Source organism: Megalobrama amblycephala, linkage group LG3, assembly GCF_018812025.1.
Source record: "Megalobrama amblycephala isolate DHTTF-2021 linkage group LG3, ASM1881202v1, whole genome shotgun sequence".
Taxonomy (NCBI): Eukaryota; Metazoa; Chordata; class Actinopteri; order Cypriniformes; family Xenocyprididae; genus Megalobrama; species Megalobrama amblycephala.
The window spans coordinates 55,945,846-55,961,934 of record NC_063046.1 but is presented as its reverse complement, the minus strand read 5'-3'; the positions used below and the strand labels follow the sequence as shown (position 1 = coordinate 55,961,934).

The 16,089-nt window shown below is 38.0% G+C and overlaps 1 protein-coding gene across 3 annotated transcripts in view; it reads right to left on the bottom strand.

Annotated features, from left to right (window-relative positions):
* Window positions 1–601: 601 nt before the first annotated feature.
* Window positions 602–16,089, bottom strand: part of ints8 (integrator complex subunit 8) — a 63,157-nt gene continuing 47,669 nt past the window's right edge. For 2 of the 3 annotated variants that reach the window (XM_048186128.1, XM_048186129.1), the window contains 6 exons: window positions 8,201–8,342; window positions 7,975–8,045; window positions 7,387–7,559; window positions 7,143–7,273; window positions 6,735–6,845; window positions 602–958 (listed from right to left, as the gene is read on the bottom strand). In XM_048186128.1, the coding sequence (XP_048042085.1) occupies window positions 680–958; window positions 6,735–6,845; window positions 7,143–7,273; window positions 7,387–7,559; window positions 7,975–8,045; window positions 8,201–8,342 (907 nt within the window). In that variant the 3' untranslated portion in view covers window positions 602–679. The remainder of the gene's footprint in view (window positions 959–6,734; window positions 6,846–7,142; window positions 7,274–7,386; window positions 7,560–7,974; window positions 8,046–8,200; window positions 8,343–16,089) is intronic. The other variant, XM_048186127.1, reaches the window with a different exon arrangement.

Here is a 16,089-nt window from a genome sequence, read left to right as displayed (position 1 = left end):
TACATACATTTTCAATGGAGGGACAGAAAGCTCTCGGACTAAATCTAAAATATCTTAAAGGTCCCGTTCTTCGTGATCCCATGTTTCAAACTTTAGTTAGTGTGTAATGTTGTTGTTAGAGTATAAATAAAATCTGTAAAATTTTAAAGCTCAAAGTTCAATGCCAAGCGAGATATTTTATTTAACAGAAGTCGCCTACATCGAACGGCCAGTTTGGACTACATCCCTCTACTTCCTTCTTTAATGACATCACTAAAACAGTTTGACTAACCTCCGCCCACAGGAATACACAAGAGTTGCGTTTGTAGAGTGTGTTTGTCGCCATGTCGTCCAATCACAACACAGGAACCGCTGGCACAATCAGAACTTCATAGAACAAGGAAGTCATCAGCCCGTTTTTATGACAGTGGAAACAGCAGTATACAGATAAGTAAATTATGTGAAAAATACTGTGTTTTTTTACACGCGAAACATGAACACATGTTATATTGCACACTATAAACACAATCAAAACTTCAAAAAAACACGAAAAACGGGACCTTTAAACTGTGTTCCGAAGATGAACGGAGGTCTTACGGGTTTGGAACGACATGAGGGTGAGTCATTAATGACATAATTTTCATTTTTGGGTGAACTAACCCAAAAATGAACAACAAATAGAAGAAAAAGCTGTAAGCTGTCAGTCAGTAACTTTTGTGTGCTCGTGAGCAGCACTCGTGCTTTCAGAGCTGCATGCTTTCATTGCCGTAATACCATGTATCCTCATCTCCAGATATCCGCGGACCCTGCTGACCAGGTCGGACGGAGGCCTCTCCATGTTGCCTTCAGCAGCACCTGCCTCGTGTCCTCTAACCTCCATCAGCAGCAGCTCATTGAGCATGACTTGACGCAGCTTAGGAGAAAACTCTGTCACCAGCTCCAAGCACGCTGTGAACAGCTGACGAGCATGCACAAAATCCTGCAACACAGAGAGACGAAAAAGGCTGACTCAAACTACAAACTAAAAGTAACCTGACATTTGCATTTAATATCTGTACTGTCTCTTTATGTGCTGCTTTGTAAAAACAAACATAAAAGTCACTAAGAAATATTTCTTATTGGGGTAAAATCCCAGATAAAAAAAAAAAAAAAAAAAAAAAAAAAATCTCTGGCACTTAGAATCACACAACTGGATAACTGAAGTAATGCAAAGGTTTAGAGAAAGCTATTTACTGATCTATATGCCTATGTTCAAGTTACCAATAAAATAGTGCATATCAACATGAACAATTTTTGAGTCTTATCTCTTGTGCGTCCTTAAAGGTGCTAAAGAGGATCTTTTCGTCGACTGAGAAAATAAAGACCGTTAGTGAGTTTTTGAAATGAGCGCATGCATAAGAACAACCCCCCTCCTTCACAGCTCTTTTCGAGGGAACGCCTCCCAAAACTCGTCCACGAGTATTGGAATACGAGTGTTTGTTTACCACCGGCATTCGCTGTGTCGTGTTAGTGGATTCATTATGTCGGACTCACTGCAGGTAACTCATAATCTGCAGTTGTTACTCCTGTCTCCTGACAAAAACACTGCATGCGGCGCCTGTAGAGTGGGGAAAGTTACTGGAGCGCGCAGCCGCGCTCGTCTCTCACAAGGAACGTCACGGCAGTGATTGACAAGCCAGAGGGCCAATCCGCGCACGTCTCTCAAGGAACGTCACGGCAGTGATTGACAAGCCAGAAGGCCAATCGTTTACGCGATGATCGCGTAAACGATTGGCTGATGTTTTTAAGGCCCTACCTCGTGCACAGATGATGTATATTAATATTATTCCTTTCAGTGCACCTAATAAATAGTCTTTTATCAGTTAGTAAAGACAGTTTCAAGTAATATTGCAAAAATGTATAAAACAAAACATCCTCTTTAGCACCTTTAAAGACACTTTCAGTTTTGTTTTTTGATCATTTTACTTGTGTTAAGGTCGGCATGACATCAAAATTGCCCCTATTCCTTCTATTCTGCTTGAGTTTTGACAACAAGCTGAATGGAACAACCACTTTTCTAGATCCAATCAATTCCCAGCAGGAAAAAAACAAACCACGCTCTCTATTTTTCTTATTCAATATTCCATTTCACTCAGAAATACATCACAATACTGAAGTAAAGTCGGTCACAACTTCCAGTTCACGGTGACTGCATACACTTTGACAAACATTTTGACAGAAATGTGTATTTTCACTGGAATTTTAATATTTCACCCTCATTTATTTTTATAAATCTATTTTGCATTAGGTACACAAAATTGTTAAAGTTAGGACTTTAGGGACAAAAATGTCTCCACTGAAACCAATTTTTTAATCCCAGGGCCATTTAACTATAAAATGATGCAGTCTTTGTTTATAGGCTTTCATTCGGTTGGCAAGTTTTCAAAATGAAAATTTTACTTTTTTTTTTTTTTAACCAGATGGCACCATTTTCTCAGGTCTAGCCTATAAAGCAAATACTCACTTTTTTTTCAAATTTTCTGCTTCTGCATATTATAGAGCCAATTGGACAAAGTATGCAGCTATAATTGTGTAGGTGTGCTGTAGTGATGCGCGGGTCGTCTCATAACCCGCGGACCCCGCGGGTAACGGGTTAAGAAATTGTCACTTTATTTGCGGGGCGGGTCATTAAAAAAATATCCATGTATGTTGCGAGCAATTCCCTATAGCATAATATTAAATATTTGGGAATATCTATTTTCATATTTTATTAGTTTTTTTTTATAAGGTTACAATACGAAGGCTGTAACGTAACTTGCGTGATGTCCACAAACCTTTGGCGTCACGCCAAGCAGCTCCTGACGCCAGCCACGACAACAAAAACGGAGAAATAAAACAAAATAAAACGCTACATTGAGGGCCAGTTCTTCTGGGATGGAGAGGACATTCTAAGCTTCCTGCAGTCGCAGTCAATCGCCTTTCCTGTGCTTGTCAATGTGTCAAAAATGATTCTCTGTATCCCGGCCACAAGCGCATCAAGCAAGCTCGGGTGGAGTCTAGGCGAAATAGATTAAACCCCGGTACAGTGGATGCCATTCTTTTCTTTTTTTCACAGTGAACATAAAAACGGTAAATGAACATTTCCGTGTGTTAAATAAAACAAAGGTTCTGTGGTTATGTAGCGTAGGCTGTAAACGGTTGTCCTATACAAATCTGATACATAAAACACTTAACGTGAAAGAGCTTAATGTGGCTTAATTTACTAAGGCAGTGTTATTAACAAACCAAACTTAGTAAATACCATACAAAAAAAGCATACTATATAGAATAATTGTTTTGTGCAGAATTTGATCTTTGATCTCTGACTTAGGCTACATTAAACAACGTTAAGCTTTTTCTTTATAGCGGTTTAATATAGGAGGAAAACACAACGTGAAATTGAACGAATTGTGTTCATATTCTGGGCTCAACTGCTTTTCTTTAGTATACTTTATTAGTATGATGTTTAGTAGCTAGTATAAAGTTTGGTCTGTTTATATCACTTGGCACATTAAGCCACGTTAAGCATTTTAGAATGTCCCAACTGACATACAAAAATTGTTTAGCTTATTTGATGAATACAAACGCTGCTTTGTAAAGGTTGAAAATGTTTATCATTATCTTGTTATTACTGATTTGTGGTTCATATTCATAATCGTATGTTGTTGCCAGTTTACAGGGCGATGTTTCCAAGCACTTTCAGGCTGAAATAAAGGCTGTTTTAATTTATATTACAATGCCTAGTATGTCTATTAAATGGTCGCGGGTGCGGGGCGGGGTGGGTTGTAAAAAATAGATACAGTGGTGCGGGGCGGGCTGGGGCGGGCCAAATAATTTCATAAAAGCGGGACCCGTGGGTTGGAAAAAAAAGCCGACCCGCGCATCACTAGTGTGCTGGTATGAATGTGAAAGTGTGGTGTGTGTGTGTGTGTGTGTGTGTGTGTGTGTGTGTGTGTAATGTTTGAGAGAAAGAAATTATACTGTACTACAAATCACAAATCCCACCACTATGTATACCAGTGGAGCTTTGCTGGCATCTGATGTAAAAAGTTTGGAACTGCACCCAAATAAAATTTTGTTGGCAGCTAATTTTTGAGATATTACGGAGCCCGGCACGACACCTATAGGAGAAAAAAAAACAATTCGTGCCAACGGTTTTGCAATCCGTTCCCTCAGTTTACAAACCATGCTCACAAATTCTTAAACTGTTCCCTCGGTTTAACAAATTGTGCCCACGGATTAATAAACCGTACCCGCGCATTTCCAATCCGTGCGCTCAGATTTTGCAAACCGTACCCTCGGTTTTTAAATCCGTTCCCACAAATTCATAATCCGTGCGCACGCTTTCACAATCCGTTCCCATGGGTTTGTAAAAACTGTACTCACGGATTCATTTTAGAAGAAGAACAGCAAACTCCCCCAGGTGAAAAAATACTACAGTAAATACTATAGTGTTTTTGAACCATACTATGTATAGTATACTGTATATATTATAGTATTTACAACACTTTGTTAATGAATGCTACAGCATACTGTAGTATTAACGAACTGATAAACTGTTATAAATACTGTAGTATACTTTAGTTTTTAGTTTTAACTGTAGTGTGTATTGTAGTATAATATACCCTAAAGTTGTAGAAAACCTAGTACAATATTGGTTAAAGTAATTTGTTTATATAGTTGTTATATTATCACAGCAACTACAGAATTCCCACAATAAATTAATTCAAGTACTTTACTATGGTTCAAAATCACTATAGTATTTACTATAAATTACTATACTATTTTTTCACCTGGGCCAGGTACGTGTTAACGAATCTTATTGTTTTATTGAATTTATTAAATTATATTAAATGCAGTGATTCTCTATCAATGGGTAGCAGAATACAACAATTTAATAAGAATTATGTATTTATTTGTGATAATCTTAAAACTTTATCATTTTTGCCTAATAAACCTGGCATTGTGTACTATGACTGACTTATAATTTCTTTGTTCCTCTTTTCTTCTTCTAAATGTATGTAGCCTAAATGCAACAATAGGCTAATAACAATAACAACAACAACAACAATTATTATTATTATTATTTATTGCTTAAAAGTATTTATCAATTATTTTTAATTTATGACTATAAATGAGTGCACTTAAGACAGTATGTTCATCATAAAATAATTAATGAATGCTTTATTTATTAAAAAAAAAGTTTTAGAAATGTACTATTCATTCTTAACATGAAGACTTGTTTTGGTGATTTATTATACTAAGCTTTTTGCCCAAAATGGACTTTAAAAGATAAAAATAATTGAAATTCTCAAATGAATTTCCATTATGAAGTTCAGTTAATTCTCCATTTTAAAAAATAAAATTTATTTACAATAGCCTATAGCCTCCCGCACCTAAATAGGTGGCCTGGTTGAATCTGCCGGCAAAGATTGAAGGCGGGGCCACAAATTCGTGAGTACAGTTCTTACAAACCCGTGGGAACGGATTGTGAAAGTGTGCGCACAGATTAAGAATTTGTGGGAACGGATTTAAAAACCAAGGGTATGGTTTGCAAAATCGGAGCGCACGGATTGGAAATTTGTGGGTACGGTTTATTAATCCGTGGGCACGATTTGTTAAACCGAGGGAACAGTTTAAGAATTCGTGAGCACGGTTTAGAAACTGAGGGAGCGGACTGCAAAACCGTTGGCACGGATTGTTTTTCTGCACAGATTTTTTTTTTTCTGGTGACTTGCCGGGCTCCGTAAAATATCAACCTAAAATTGGAACAACTTTAGATTTATTGCTTTGATTTCAACATGTATTATAAAATATATATTTTATTAAAAAAAATTAATCATTCATAAAATAAAAACCTCTATAACTTATTTTTTTCACTTTTTAAGCTTTTTTTTACTTCAACAGTAATCTCCCAAGTGTCCTCTTTAAAATGAGACCAAACTTAAGTCTGTACTACCAAGCTTCAAATTTTTCTGAAAGTATTTTGACAGACATTTTGTCCTCTAAAGCCCGGAACACACAAAGGCCATCAGGCAACGTCATACCGTTTTTAAGCATCGGCTGACTAAGTTTTCCCAGTGTGTTCTGCACTGTTGGCTCTAGTCAGATGCCATCTGTTTTTTTCCGGCCTATTCAACATCCGCATCGGTCCATCGGGCGAGAGAGAGAATTGGCTGTTCAGTTTAGTGAACGAGTTGAAGTGTGAAAATAATAGCAAAACAGTGAGCAAACAAGTCAAGGTGGTGCAGACAGAAGGCTGTTCTAATTTTATGTCATGTACCTGAGTGTTCCGGGGTGAATGTTTAATATTAACATGAGCCGAGTGGAATACAGAAGTGATCAGCATGAACGATTTTCGAAATGGTAAGCACACGCTGCTTTGTTTACGGTTTGTGTATCAGCAGCCTGCAGTGCCAGGCTCCCTTTCTGAATTACCAATATGGATAAAAATAGACAGCGGTCTCCTTACACTCAGACACAAAACGCACATGCTGGCTGACAGTCAGCTGCTGTTCTCTCAGTGTGTTCACATGCAGGTTTTTTGCCCTAATGTAGGTGACAACACAGTCAGCTTTTATCAGTGCTAGTTCTTTGGCATCGGTTTGGTGTGTCCCTACCCTAAGGACTTCTGAGTAACTTTTTAAAATTGATGCACAAGGGTTAAGAAGCTGGCTTTCTGGTGTGCATGTAAACATACAGAATGATGTTAAAGTGAGTCTTGTGCGGATACACACCTTTATACTGATGCAGTGTAGACCTTTGGCCATAAGGATGTACACCAGGTCTCGTGTCAGGTTGTCTTTTATTGCTAGTATGACGTTAACATAGTCAACAGGAACTTCCCACTACAGGAAAAAAAAAAAAATAAATAAAAAAAAATAAAAAAAATTGTAAACTAAAGTACTTGTAAAAAAAACAAAGAAAAAACAAAACAAACATACTTGTAACTAAAATGTAAACTAAAGTAACTAAAATAATTGTAAACTCGAGTAAAAAAAAAGTTAAATCACAATGTCAACAATTATAATTTATCCTCTTTAAAAATGTAAATTGATTTGTGACAAGCATTTTTGGTTAAAATTGATATTGCAAATAAGTTCACAAATTAGTTGATTTGCTGCAAAACAAAAAACGTTCCCGACCTTACTGTTAACCCTCCAGAAGGGTCGTTCGGCCATCCCATGCAGCTCAATGAGGATTTGTCGGATATGTCGAGCATCCAATGACAGAATGAGCTGCTGTTCAAGCTGGCTGATATTCACACTGGCAGACACTGTTGAGAAACAAGACACAAATAGCACATCAAACCCAAAAAAAACAGTCAACCTATCATAAAATTAAAAAATTCATAATGTCACAATTAAATGTCTGCGCATCAGGATGTACCAGGTATATCGTAGAATGAGGGCAGTTGTTTGGCACTAAGGTTGACTGCGGCTGAGCTCTTCCTCAACTGCTCCATCAGTATCTTCTCCTCATCTTGTAGAAGTTCATTGAAGAGTTTATGAGATGACACCATGAAGGCCAGAGAAACATCCTCCAACCGGTCACAAACAGTCCTGCAATGGAAACGAGAAAAAAAAACAACAAAAAAAAAAACAAACAAAAAAAAAAACTAAAATCTCTGAAAAAACTGGTAAGCTCAGAATCAAATTAACAGAGTGAGGTCATGGAATATATTTTTGTCCAATTGTTACACAATGGGACAATTTAAAATGAAATTTAGTAGTGAAGACTAAAATATGTATAAAAATGGCAACAAACAAAAGAAATGGTAAACAGTACCTAATATTTATACTTCAATATTGAGGGGGAAAAGTCTAAAGTCTAAGTCTATTAGAATCCACTTTAAACAAATCCACCCTTAAAAAGAATGTGAAAGCAAACAAAATGTAGAAAATGCATTTTTGAAAATTAATTGTCAAAAGTCTGACTAGATGAAAATAGTTCTTGAAACTGTATAAATGTGTTCACTTGATGAAAAGAGCCATCTTCCTCTTGCTTGTCTCTGACAGGTGCTCCTTATCCAATGACCTTGTACACACCTGGAGAAATGAGAAAGAGTACTGAGCATAAAAGAGCATTTCATTTCGACAAAATACCATGTGAACTAGAACAGTTTAGAGTGAGAACGTATTGAATTAAGAGAATGGAGTTTGCAATGTGAATGATTCAGTGATGCAGCAGGGTTTATATATACCTCCAACAGAAAGCTGATGGTGTTTTTGCTGGGATTGAGAAGCAGCTGATGGAAGGACACACAAGGGACACCACCCTCCAGTGCATCTCTTACTGCATTACACACACACAGTTTATGACATACTTCCTCCAGAGCCTTATCCCTGTCACATAAACAAACACACATTAAAGTAATATTCTAGGTTTAAATACAACAAGCTCTATCCTTGTTGTATGTCATTTACCATATGTTGACTTAACAAACAAATTATGTTTATAGTAAACCACTTATAATGAAAATTTATGGGTCAAGACATTCAGGTATGTTTATAAACAAAAGTACACAAATTTTTCAGTAAAAAAAAAAAAAAGGTGGTATTTTAGGTGGGGCTACTATCTAAAGGGCTTTTCACACTACGCTTAACCCTGGCATTTGAGGGGGAAATGTCAAATGGTGACAAAATCACGTGAATTGGAGTGTTTTTTTGTTTTGTTTTTACCTTTGTTGTCCGAAAAATATAATTAGGAAAAACTTGAGAGTGCACTCTGCAATATATAATACGAGGATGCACAATGCTAGAGCTTTTATGTAAACAGGTAGCATGTTGCAGTCTATGACACAGCAAATATGCAAATAAGAATGTTAAACCATACATACATATACACATACATATATACATACACATACATATATACATACACATACATATATACATACACACACACACACACACACACACACACACACACACACACACACACACACACACACACACACAGTGGGTACGGAAAGTATTCAAACCCCCTTAAATTTTTCACTCTTTGTTATATTGCAGCAATTTGCTAAAATCTTTTTTTCCTCATTAATGTATACACAGCACCCCATATTGACAGAAAAACACAGAATTGTTGACATTTTTGCAGATTTATTAAAAAAGAAAAACTGAAATATCACATGGTCCTAAGTATTCAGACCCTTTGCTGTGACACTCATATTTAACTCAGGTGCTGTCCATTTCTTCTGATCATCCTTGAGATGGTTCTACACCTTCATTTGAGTCCAGCTGTGTTTGATTATACTGATTGGACTTGATTAGGAAAGCCACACACCTGTCTATATAAGACCTTACAGCTCACAGTGCATGTCAGAGCAAATGAGAATCATGAGGTCAAAGGAACTGCCTGAAGAGCTGAGACAGAATTGTGGCAAGGCACAGATCTGGCCATGGTTACAAAAAAAATTCTGAGAGCACAGTGGCCTCCATAATCCTTAAATGGAAGACATTTGGGACGACCAGAACCCTTCCTAGAGCTGGCCGTCCGGCCAAACTAAGCTATCGGGGGAGAAGAGCCTTGGTGAGAGAGGTAAAGAAGAACCCAAAGATCACTGTGGCTGAGCTCCAGAGATGCAGTCGGGAGATGGGAGAAAGTTGTAGAAAGTCAACCATCACTGCAGCCCTCCACCAGTCGGGGCTTTATGGCAGAGTGGCCCGACGGAAGCCTCTCCTCAGTGAAAGACACATGAAAGCCCGCATGGAGTTTGCCAAGATGGGGAGAAATAAGATTCTCTGGTCTGATGAGACCAAGATAGAACTTTTTGGCCTTAATTCTAAGCGGTATGTGTGGAGAAAACAGGCACTGCTCATCACCTGTCCAATACAGTCCCAACAGTGAAGCATGGTGGTGGCAGCATCATGTGTGGGGGTGTTTTTTAGCTGCAGGGACAGGACGACTGGTTGCAATCGAGGGAAAGATGAATGCGGCCAAGTACAGGGATATCCTTGACGAAAACCTTCTCCAGAGTGGGCCGAAGGTTTACCTTCCAACAAGACAATGACCCTAAGCACACAGCTAAAATAACGAAGGAGTGGCTTCACAACAACTCCGTGACTGTTCTTGAATGGCCCAGCCAGAGCCCTGACTTAAACCCAATTGAGCATCTCTGGAGAGACCTAAAAATGGCTGTCCACCAGCGTTTACCATCCAAACTGACAGAACTGGAGAGGATCTGCAAGGAGGAATGGCAGAGGATCCCCAAATCCAGGTGTGAAAAACTTGTTGCATCTTTCCCAAAAAGACTCATGGCTGTCTAGAATGGAAAAATGAATTTACCTTGGCATAGTGAGTCTCAAACACCATTGTTTCCTCCTTCTTATATAAATCTCATTTGTTTAAAAGACCTCCGAAGAACAGGCGAATCTCAACATAACACCGACTGTTATGTAACAGTTGGGATAATAATATGCACGCCCCCAATATTTGCATATGCCAGCTCATGTTCAAGGCATTAGACAAGGGCAGAACATCTGGATGTGCACAGCAGAATCATCAGACTAGGTAAGCAAGCAAGAATGGCGAAAAATGGCAGATGGGGCAATAATAACTGACATGATCCATGATATCATGATATTTTTAGTGATATTTGTGAATTGTCTTTCTAAATGTTTCGTTAGCATGTTGCTGTTAAATGTGGTTAAAGTTACCACTGTTTCTTACTGTATTCACGGAGACAAGACTGTCGTTATTTTCATTTTTTAAACACTTGCAGTCTGTATAATTCATAAACGACTTCATTCTTTATAAATCTCTCTAACAGTGTGTAATGTTAGCTTTAGCCACGGAGCACCATCTAAACATCCAAATAAATACCATACTTACACGATTAGACATGCTGCATGACGAACACTTTGTAAAGATCCATTTTGAGGGTTATATTAGCTGTGTGAACTTTGTTTATGCTGTTTAAGGCAGTCGCGAGCTCGGGGGCAGGGAGCACGAGAATTTAAAGGGGCTGCACGCTGAATCGGCGCATATTTAATGATGCCTCAAAATAGGCAGTTAAAAAAATGAATAAAAAAAAAATCTATGAGGTATTTTGAGCTGAAACTTCACAGACACATTCAGGGGACACCTTAGACTTATATTACATCTTTTGAAAACGCGTTCTACGGCACCTTTAAGGTGTTTACATGTCTATAATGTACTCCAATAATGTGACTAAAATAGGAATACTCCACCTGTCTTAACTCGATTTGTGTTTACTTCGAGTATGACTTTAGTCGGATTAAGGTAAACAAAAATCGCTGTTTACATGGTAGTTTCTTAATCAGAGTACTGTCTTAATCATATTAATATCGGAATATTGTTGTCCATATAAACGTACTCTGTGTTACACCCCACTGCTGACAAGTGTCACTGACAAGCCCTGTATATAAAGTGGGAAAAATAATTATATGATCCCCTGGTGATTTTGTAAGTTTGCCCACTTACAAAGAAAAGAAGGGTCTAAAATTATGGTAGGTATATTTTAACGGATAGAGACAGAATATCAACCAAAAAATCCAGGAAAACACATTATATAAAAGTTATAAATTGATTTGCATCTCAGTGAGTGAAATAAGTATTTGATCACCAAGTAAAACCTGACTTAGTACTTGGTAGAGAAACCCTTGTTGGCAAGCACAGAGGTAAGATGTTTCTTGTTGTTGGTCACCAGATTTGCACACATCTAAGGAGGGATTTTGGTCCACTCTTCTTTACAGATCCTGTCTAAATCCTTGAGGTCGCTTGACAAATCGAAGTTTCAGCTCCCTCCATAGATTTTCTATAGGACTAAGGTCTAGAGACTGACTGGCTAGGCCACTCCATGACCTTAATGTGCTGCTTCTTGAGCCACTCCTTTGTTGCCTTGGCAGTATGTTTTGGGTCATTGTCATGCAGTAAGACCCATCCATGACCCATCTTCAGTGTTCTGGCTGAGGGAAGGAGGTTCTTGTCCAAGGTTTTACAGCACTTGGCCCCGTCCATCGGCCCCTCAAAGTGGTGAAGTCATCCTGTACCCTTAGCAGAGAAACAGCCTCAAAGCATAATGTTTCCACCTCCATGCTTGACTGTAGGGATGGTGTTCTTGAGGTCGTTGTCAGCATTTCTCTCCCTCCAAACATGGCAAGTTGAGTTGATGCCAAAGAGCTCAAATTTTGTCTCATCTGAACAAAGCACTTTCTCCCAAGCCTTCTATGAATCAGTTAGATATTCACTCGCAAACTTCAGATGGGCCTGTACATGTACTTACTTGAGCATGGGGACATTACGGGCGCTGTCGGATTTCAATCCATTGCGGCGTAGTGTGTTACCAATGGTTTGCTTGGTGACTATGGTCCCAACTGCCTTGAGATTCCATCTGCCTTGAGACAAGCTCCTCCCGTGTAGTTCTGGGCTGATCCCTCACCTTTCTCATAATCATCCTTGAGGCGAGATCTTGCATGGAGCTCCAGGCCGAGGGTGATTGATGGTTATTTTGTATTTCTTCCATTTCCAAATAATCACACAAACAGTCCTCCTCACCAAGTTTCTTGCTGATGGTCTTGTAGCCCATTCCAGCCTTGTGAAGGTCTACAATCTTGTCCCTGACATCCTTTGACAGCTCTTCGGTCTTGCCCATGGTGATAAAGAGGTTGGAATGGAAGATACAGATTCTGTGGACAGGTGTCTTTTATACACATAACTAGCTGAAATTAGGATGGGGTGACCAGATGTCCCGTTTTTCCCAGGACAGTCCCATATTTCATCTTTCCTAAAATTTCGTTATGACTGATAGAACGAGTAGTAGTAGTATTGTTCTGCCATGCGAGAACAGCCAAATAAATATGTCATAGAACCAAATTACCATCCAATCACAATTCGTTATCTATTAACTTGCCATTAGTGAAGGCGGGATAGGCGGAATCGCACTGAATGACACACACTAAAAGCACTCTCTAGTACGCGCACTCTCTCTCTCTCTTTCCTTGCACACGATCCCAGTTCTCTCAGACAGCGCGGGATCAGTTATCATTGCACCTGAATGGTCAAATGCACACATAGTTGCAAAAATGTCCATTGTGTGGAGTATCTCATGTAAATACAGTCAGTTATAACTTAAGTGGACGTAAACAGGTGAGTGAAAACTTTACAGTCTATGGTAAAACCAGTTAGTATATTACATCCCTGAATTCTTTCTTAAAGGGACAGTAGCCTAATTAAATATTTGTCTGTCATTAATGTTAATCAGACAACAATATGTTAAATAAATGTATACATGGTAAATAAACCTACCGAATCTGAAAAACAAGTTTATTTATTTTTTTATCTCTATTGTATGCGCCATATTGTTTGTAAATTTCTTTTTTTATATAACAATAATTATCATGAAATAAAAATTCTCATATTACAAATAAAATAGTCATATTGCCCACCCCTTGCTCACCCGTCCCGTATTCTACTATGAGAAATATGGCCTCCCTAAATTAGGAATACTTTCTTAAAGTGACGGGATTAGTTATGTGCCCATTGGTGTTCCACCAATCTGTGGGAGGCAGAATTCTTGCTGGTTGATAGGGGATCAAGTACTTATTTCACTTGATCAAATGCAAATCAATTTATGATGTTTATATAATGCGTTTTTTCTGGATTTTTTGGGTGATATTCTGTCTATCTGTTAAAATAAACCTACCATAAAATTATCAGGGTTCATGCAAGTTTCAGTAAGTCAAATTTAAGACCTTTTTAAGACATTTTAAGACCATAAAGATTGAAATTTAAGACCTACACGACACATTACCAAAAAATATTCAAATCAAAGAAATTCTGAAAAAATCATTTTATTTCAATGAATTCAGTCATTGAAAAAGCATTCATTTAATTTACAGATAAAGCAATCACATTAGTAACCTTCCACACACCACAATGTGCCAAATGCCCAAAACCTTAGGCACAAAATGAAAATAGGCTAAAACAAACTTGCCCTCAAATAGATTTACATTACAAAATAGCATATTAATAGCCTAATAGAGATTGAACAGGCTACTCCAACCCAGGTAACAACCAATGTAGCACACACACACACACACCAGATAATCCGTTAGATAGATAGATAGATAGATAGATAGATAGATAGATAGATAGATAGATAGATAGATAGATAGATAGATAGATAGATAGATAGATAGATAGATAGATAGATACTCTAATCATCCAGAAGTATCTATCTATCTATCTATCTATCTATCTACCTATCATGGATTGTGAGCCCAGGTACCTCGACTTAACAAATCCATTGTTCCAGAAACGAATGTGGACGTCAAGCTGCTTGGTCCTGACCTGGTGGTCTCATTTTGGCTTTCATTGAACATTACGACATACGGCCCGGTAAGAGTACGAATCAATTCCCCCTTTATAAACTCCCCCAATCCAAATCTCGCCACATAAGCGATCTTGTTGGGCCCGCAGTACGTCTTCGCGATTACTAAATCAGGGAACATCACTTGGAAGAGATCGCTAATCTCGCTGTTGCTATTAAATGAGTGGTGTTTAGTCACCATGTGTAGTATCCAAAGCACCTCGGCTTTCGATGTGTCAGTCGATCCAAAAGTACCCCAAAGGTTGTTCGATGGAGCTGTGATGATATTGCGCTGGAGACCGGAGGGACCAGGCATTGAGAAGGACGACGGCAGTGGTGAGGCTAATTGGCCGAGTCTGCTAAAGGCATTTTGCGGCTAGCTTGTGTTTCTCCGCTCTGGCGTGTGACTCCAGCGCCTTCACACCCTGAGTCCGTAATTGTTTTTTATTTTGCAAAGTTTGCAGTGAGCCTCGTACATGGAGCTGGGTACCGCTTGTAACCAACAGCAGAAATCGCTGTGATCTAGCCATGTCTAGTTGAAAGTAACTCTGAGGAGACGCAGACGTATTTCGCGGACAGGTATTGCATTTATCACGGGATTTGTAGTTTTATCAACGCGTATACCAACACCAATATACTCCAGAAAGAACTACGACTCGCTACTTTTTTGCTACTTTGTAATAACTTTCAGCAGGTAGCGTTTCTGGAAATGGGTAAAAAAAAGTTTAGACCTGACTAAATGAAATTTAAGACCTCGGATGAAAATCTGGCCATTTTTAAGACTTTTTAAGGCCTTAAATTTAAAGTTCAGAATTTTAGACTTTTTAAGACTTAAGACCCCGCGGGAACCCTGATTATAGACCCTTTATTTCTTTGTAAGTGGGCAAACTTACAAAAATAACTACTCTCCCTCAATGTATACATATAAACAAGTTGAATATAATCTATGGTTTATGATGAAATAAGAATTATTTCATTTGAAATAAGAATTTCTGGTTTAAAAAGGAAAAAGCAATGCAGACAAAAGTACATAGATCTATTATACTGTACTGTCATTTTCTCAAAACAAAACAAACAAAAAAAAAAAAAACAGTGATTTGCAGGGTTGCCTTCTTGCTTGATAGGCTTTCATTCTAAGTACTAAACATATTCTATGCTTATTTATGCAAACTGAAAAATGAGGCTCTAAACATTTCAGTAGTGATTGAAAGCATGTCTCAGATGCTGTTCAGAATGTCATTTTGAACACTGAATACTAGGGGTGTAACAGTACACAACACTCACGGTTCGGTATGTACCTCGTTTTTGAAGTCACGGTTCGGTACGGTTTTCGGTACAGCAGGTGGGGAGAAAACTCAACATAAAATTGCTTTTTTTTTATTAAACAGTGGTTTACTGAACAAATTGTGTTTTTGTCTTTAAATATATTAAACTAAATTATAACAAAGTTTAAGGGGAAAAAAAAAGAAAAAAAAGATCTTTGCTAATGGTATAAACTATGTAGGGAGCCCTTACTTGAACATTATGCTACTATAATATAAATGGTTAACAACCCAAACTATTAGCTTAAATTCAATTGCTTTTTATTTTTAGATAAAATAATCAGCACTCAAATAACAAATTGTATGCAAACATGTAAGCTGCACCTAAGGCAGTTTTTTGCATTAAAGGTGCCCTAGAACTTTTTTTTAAAAGATGTAATATAAGTCTAAGGCAGTGGTCTCAAACTGCCATTTACGGCCCGCCCTCCCCCT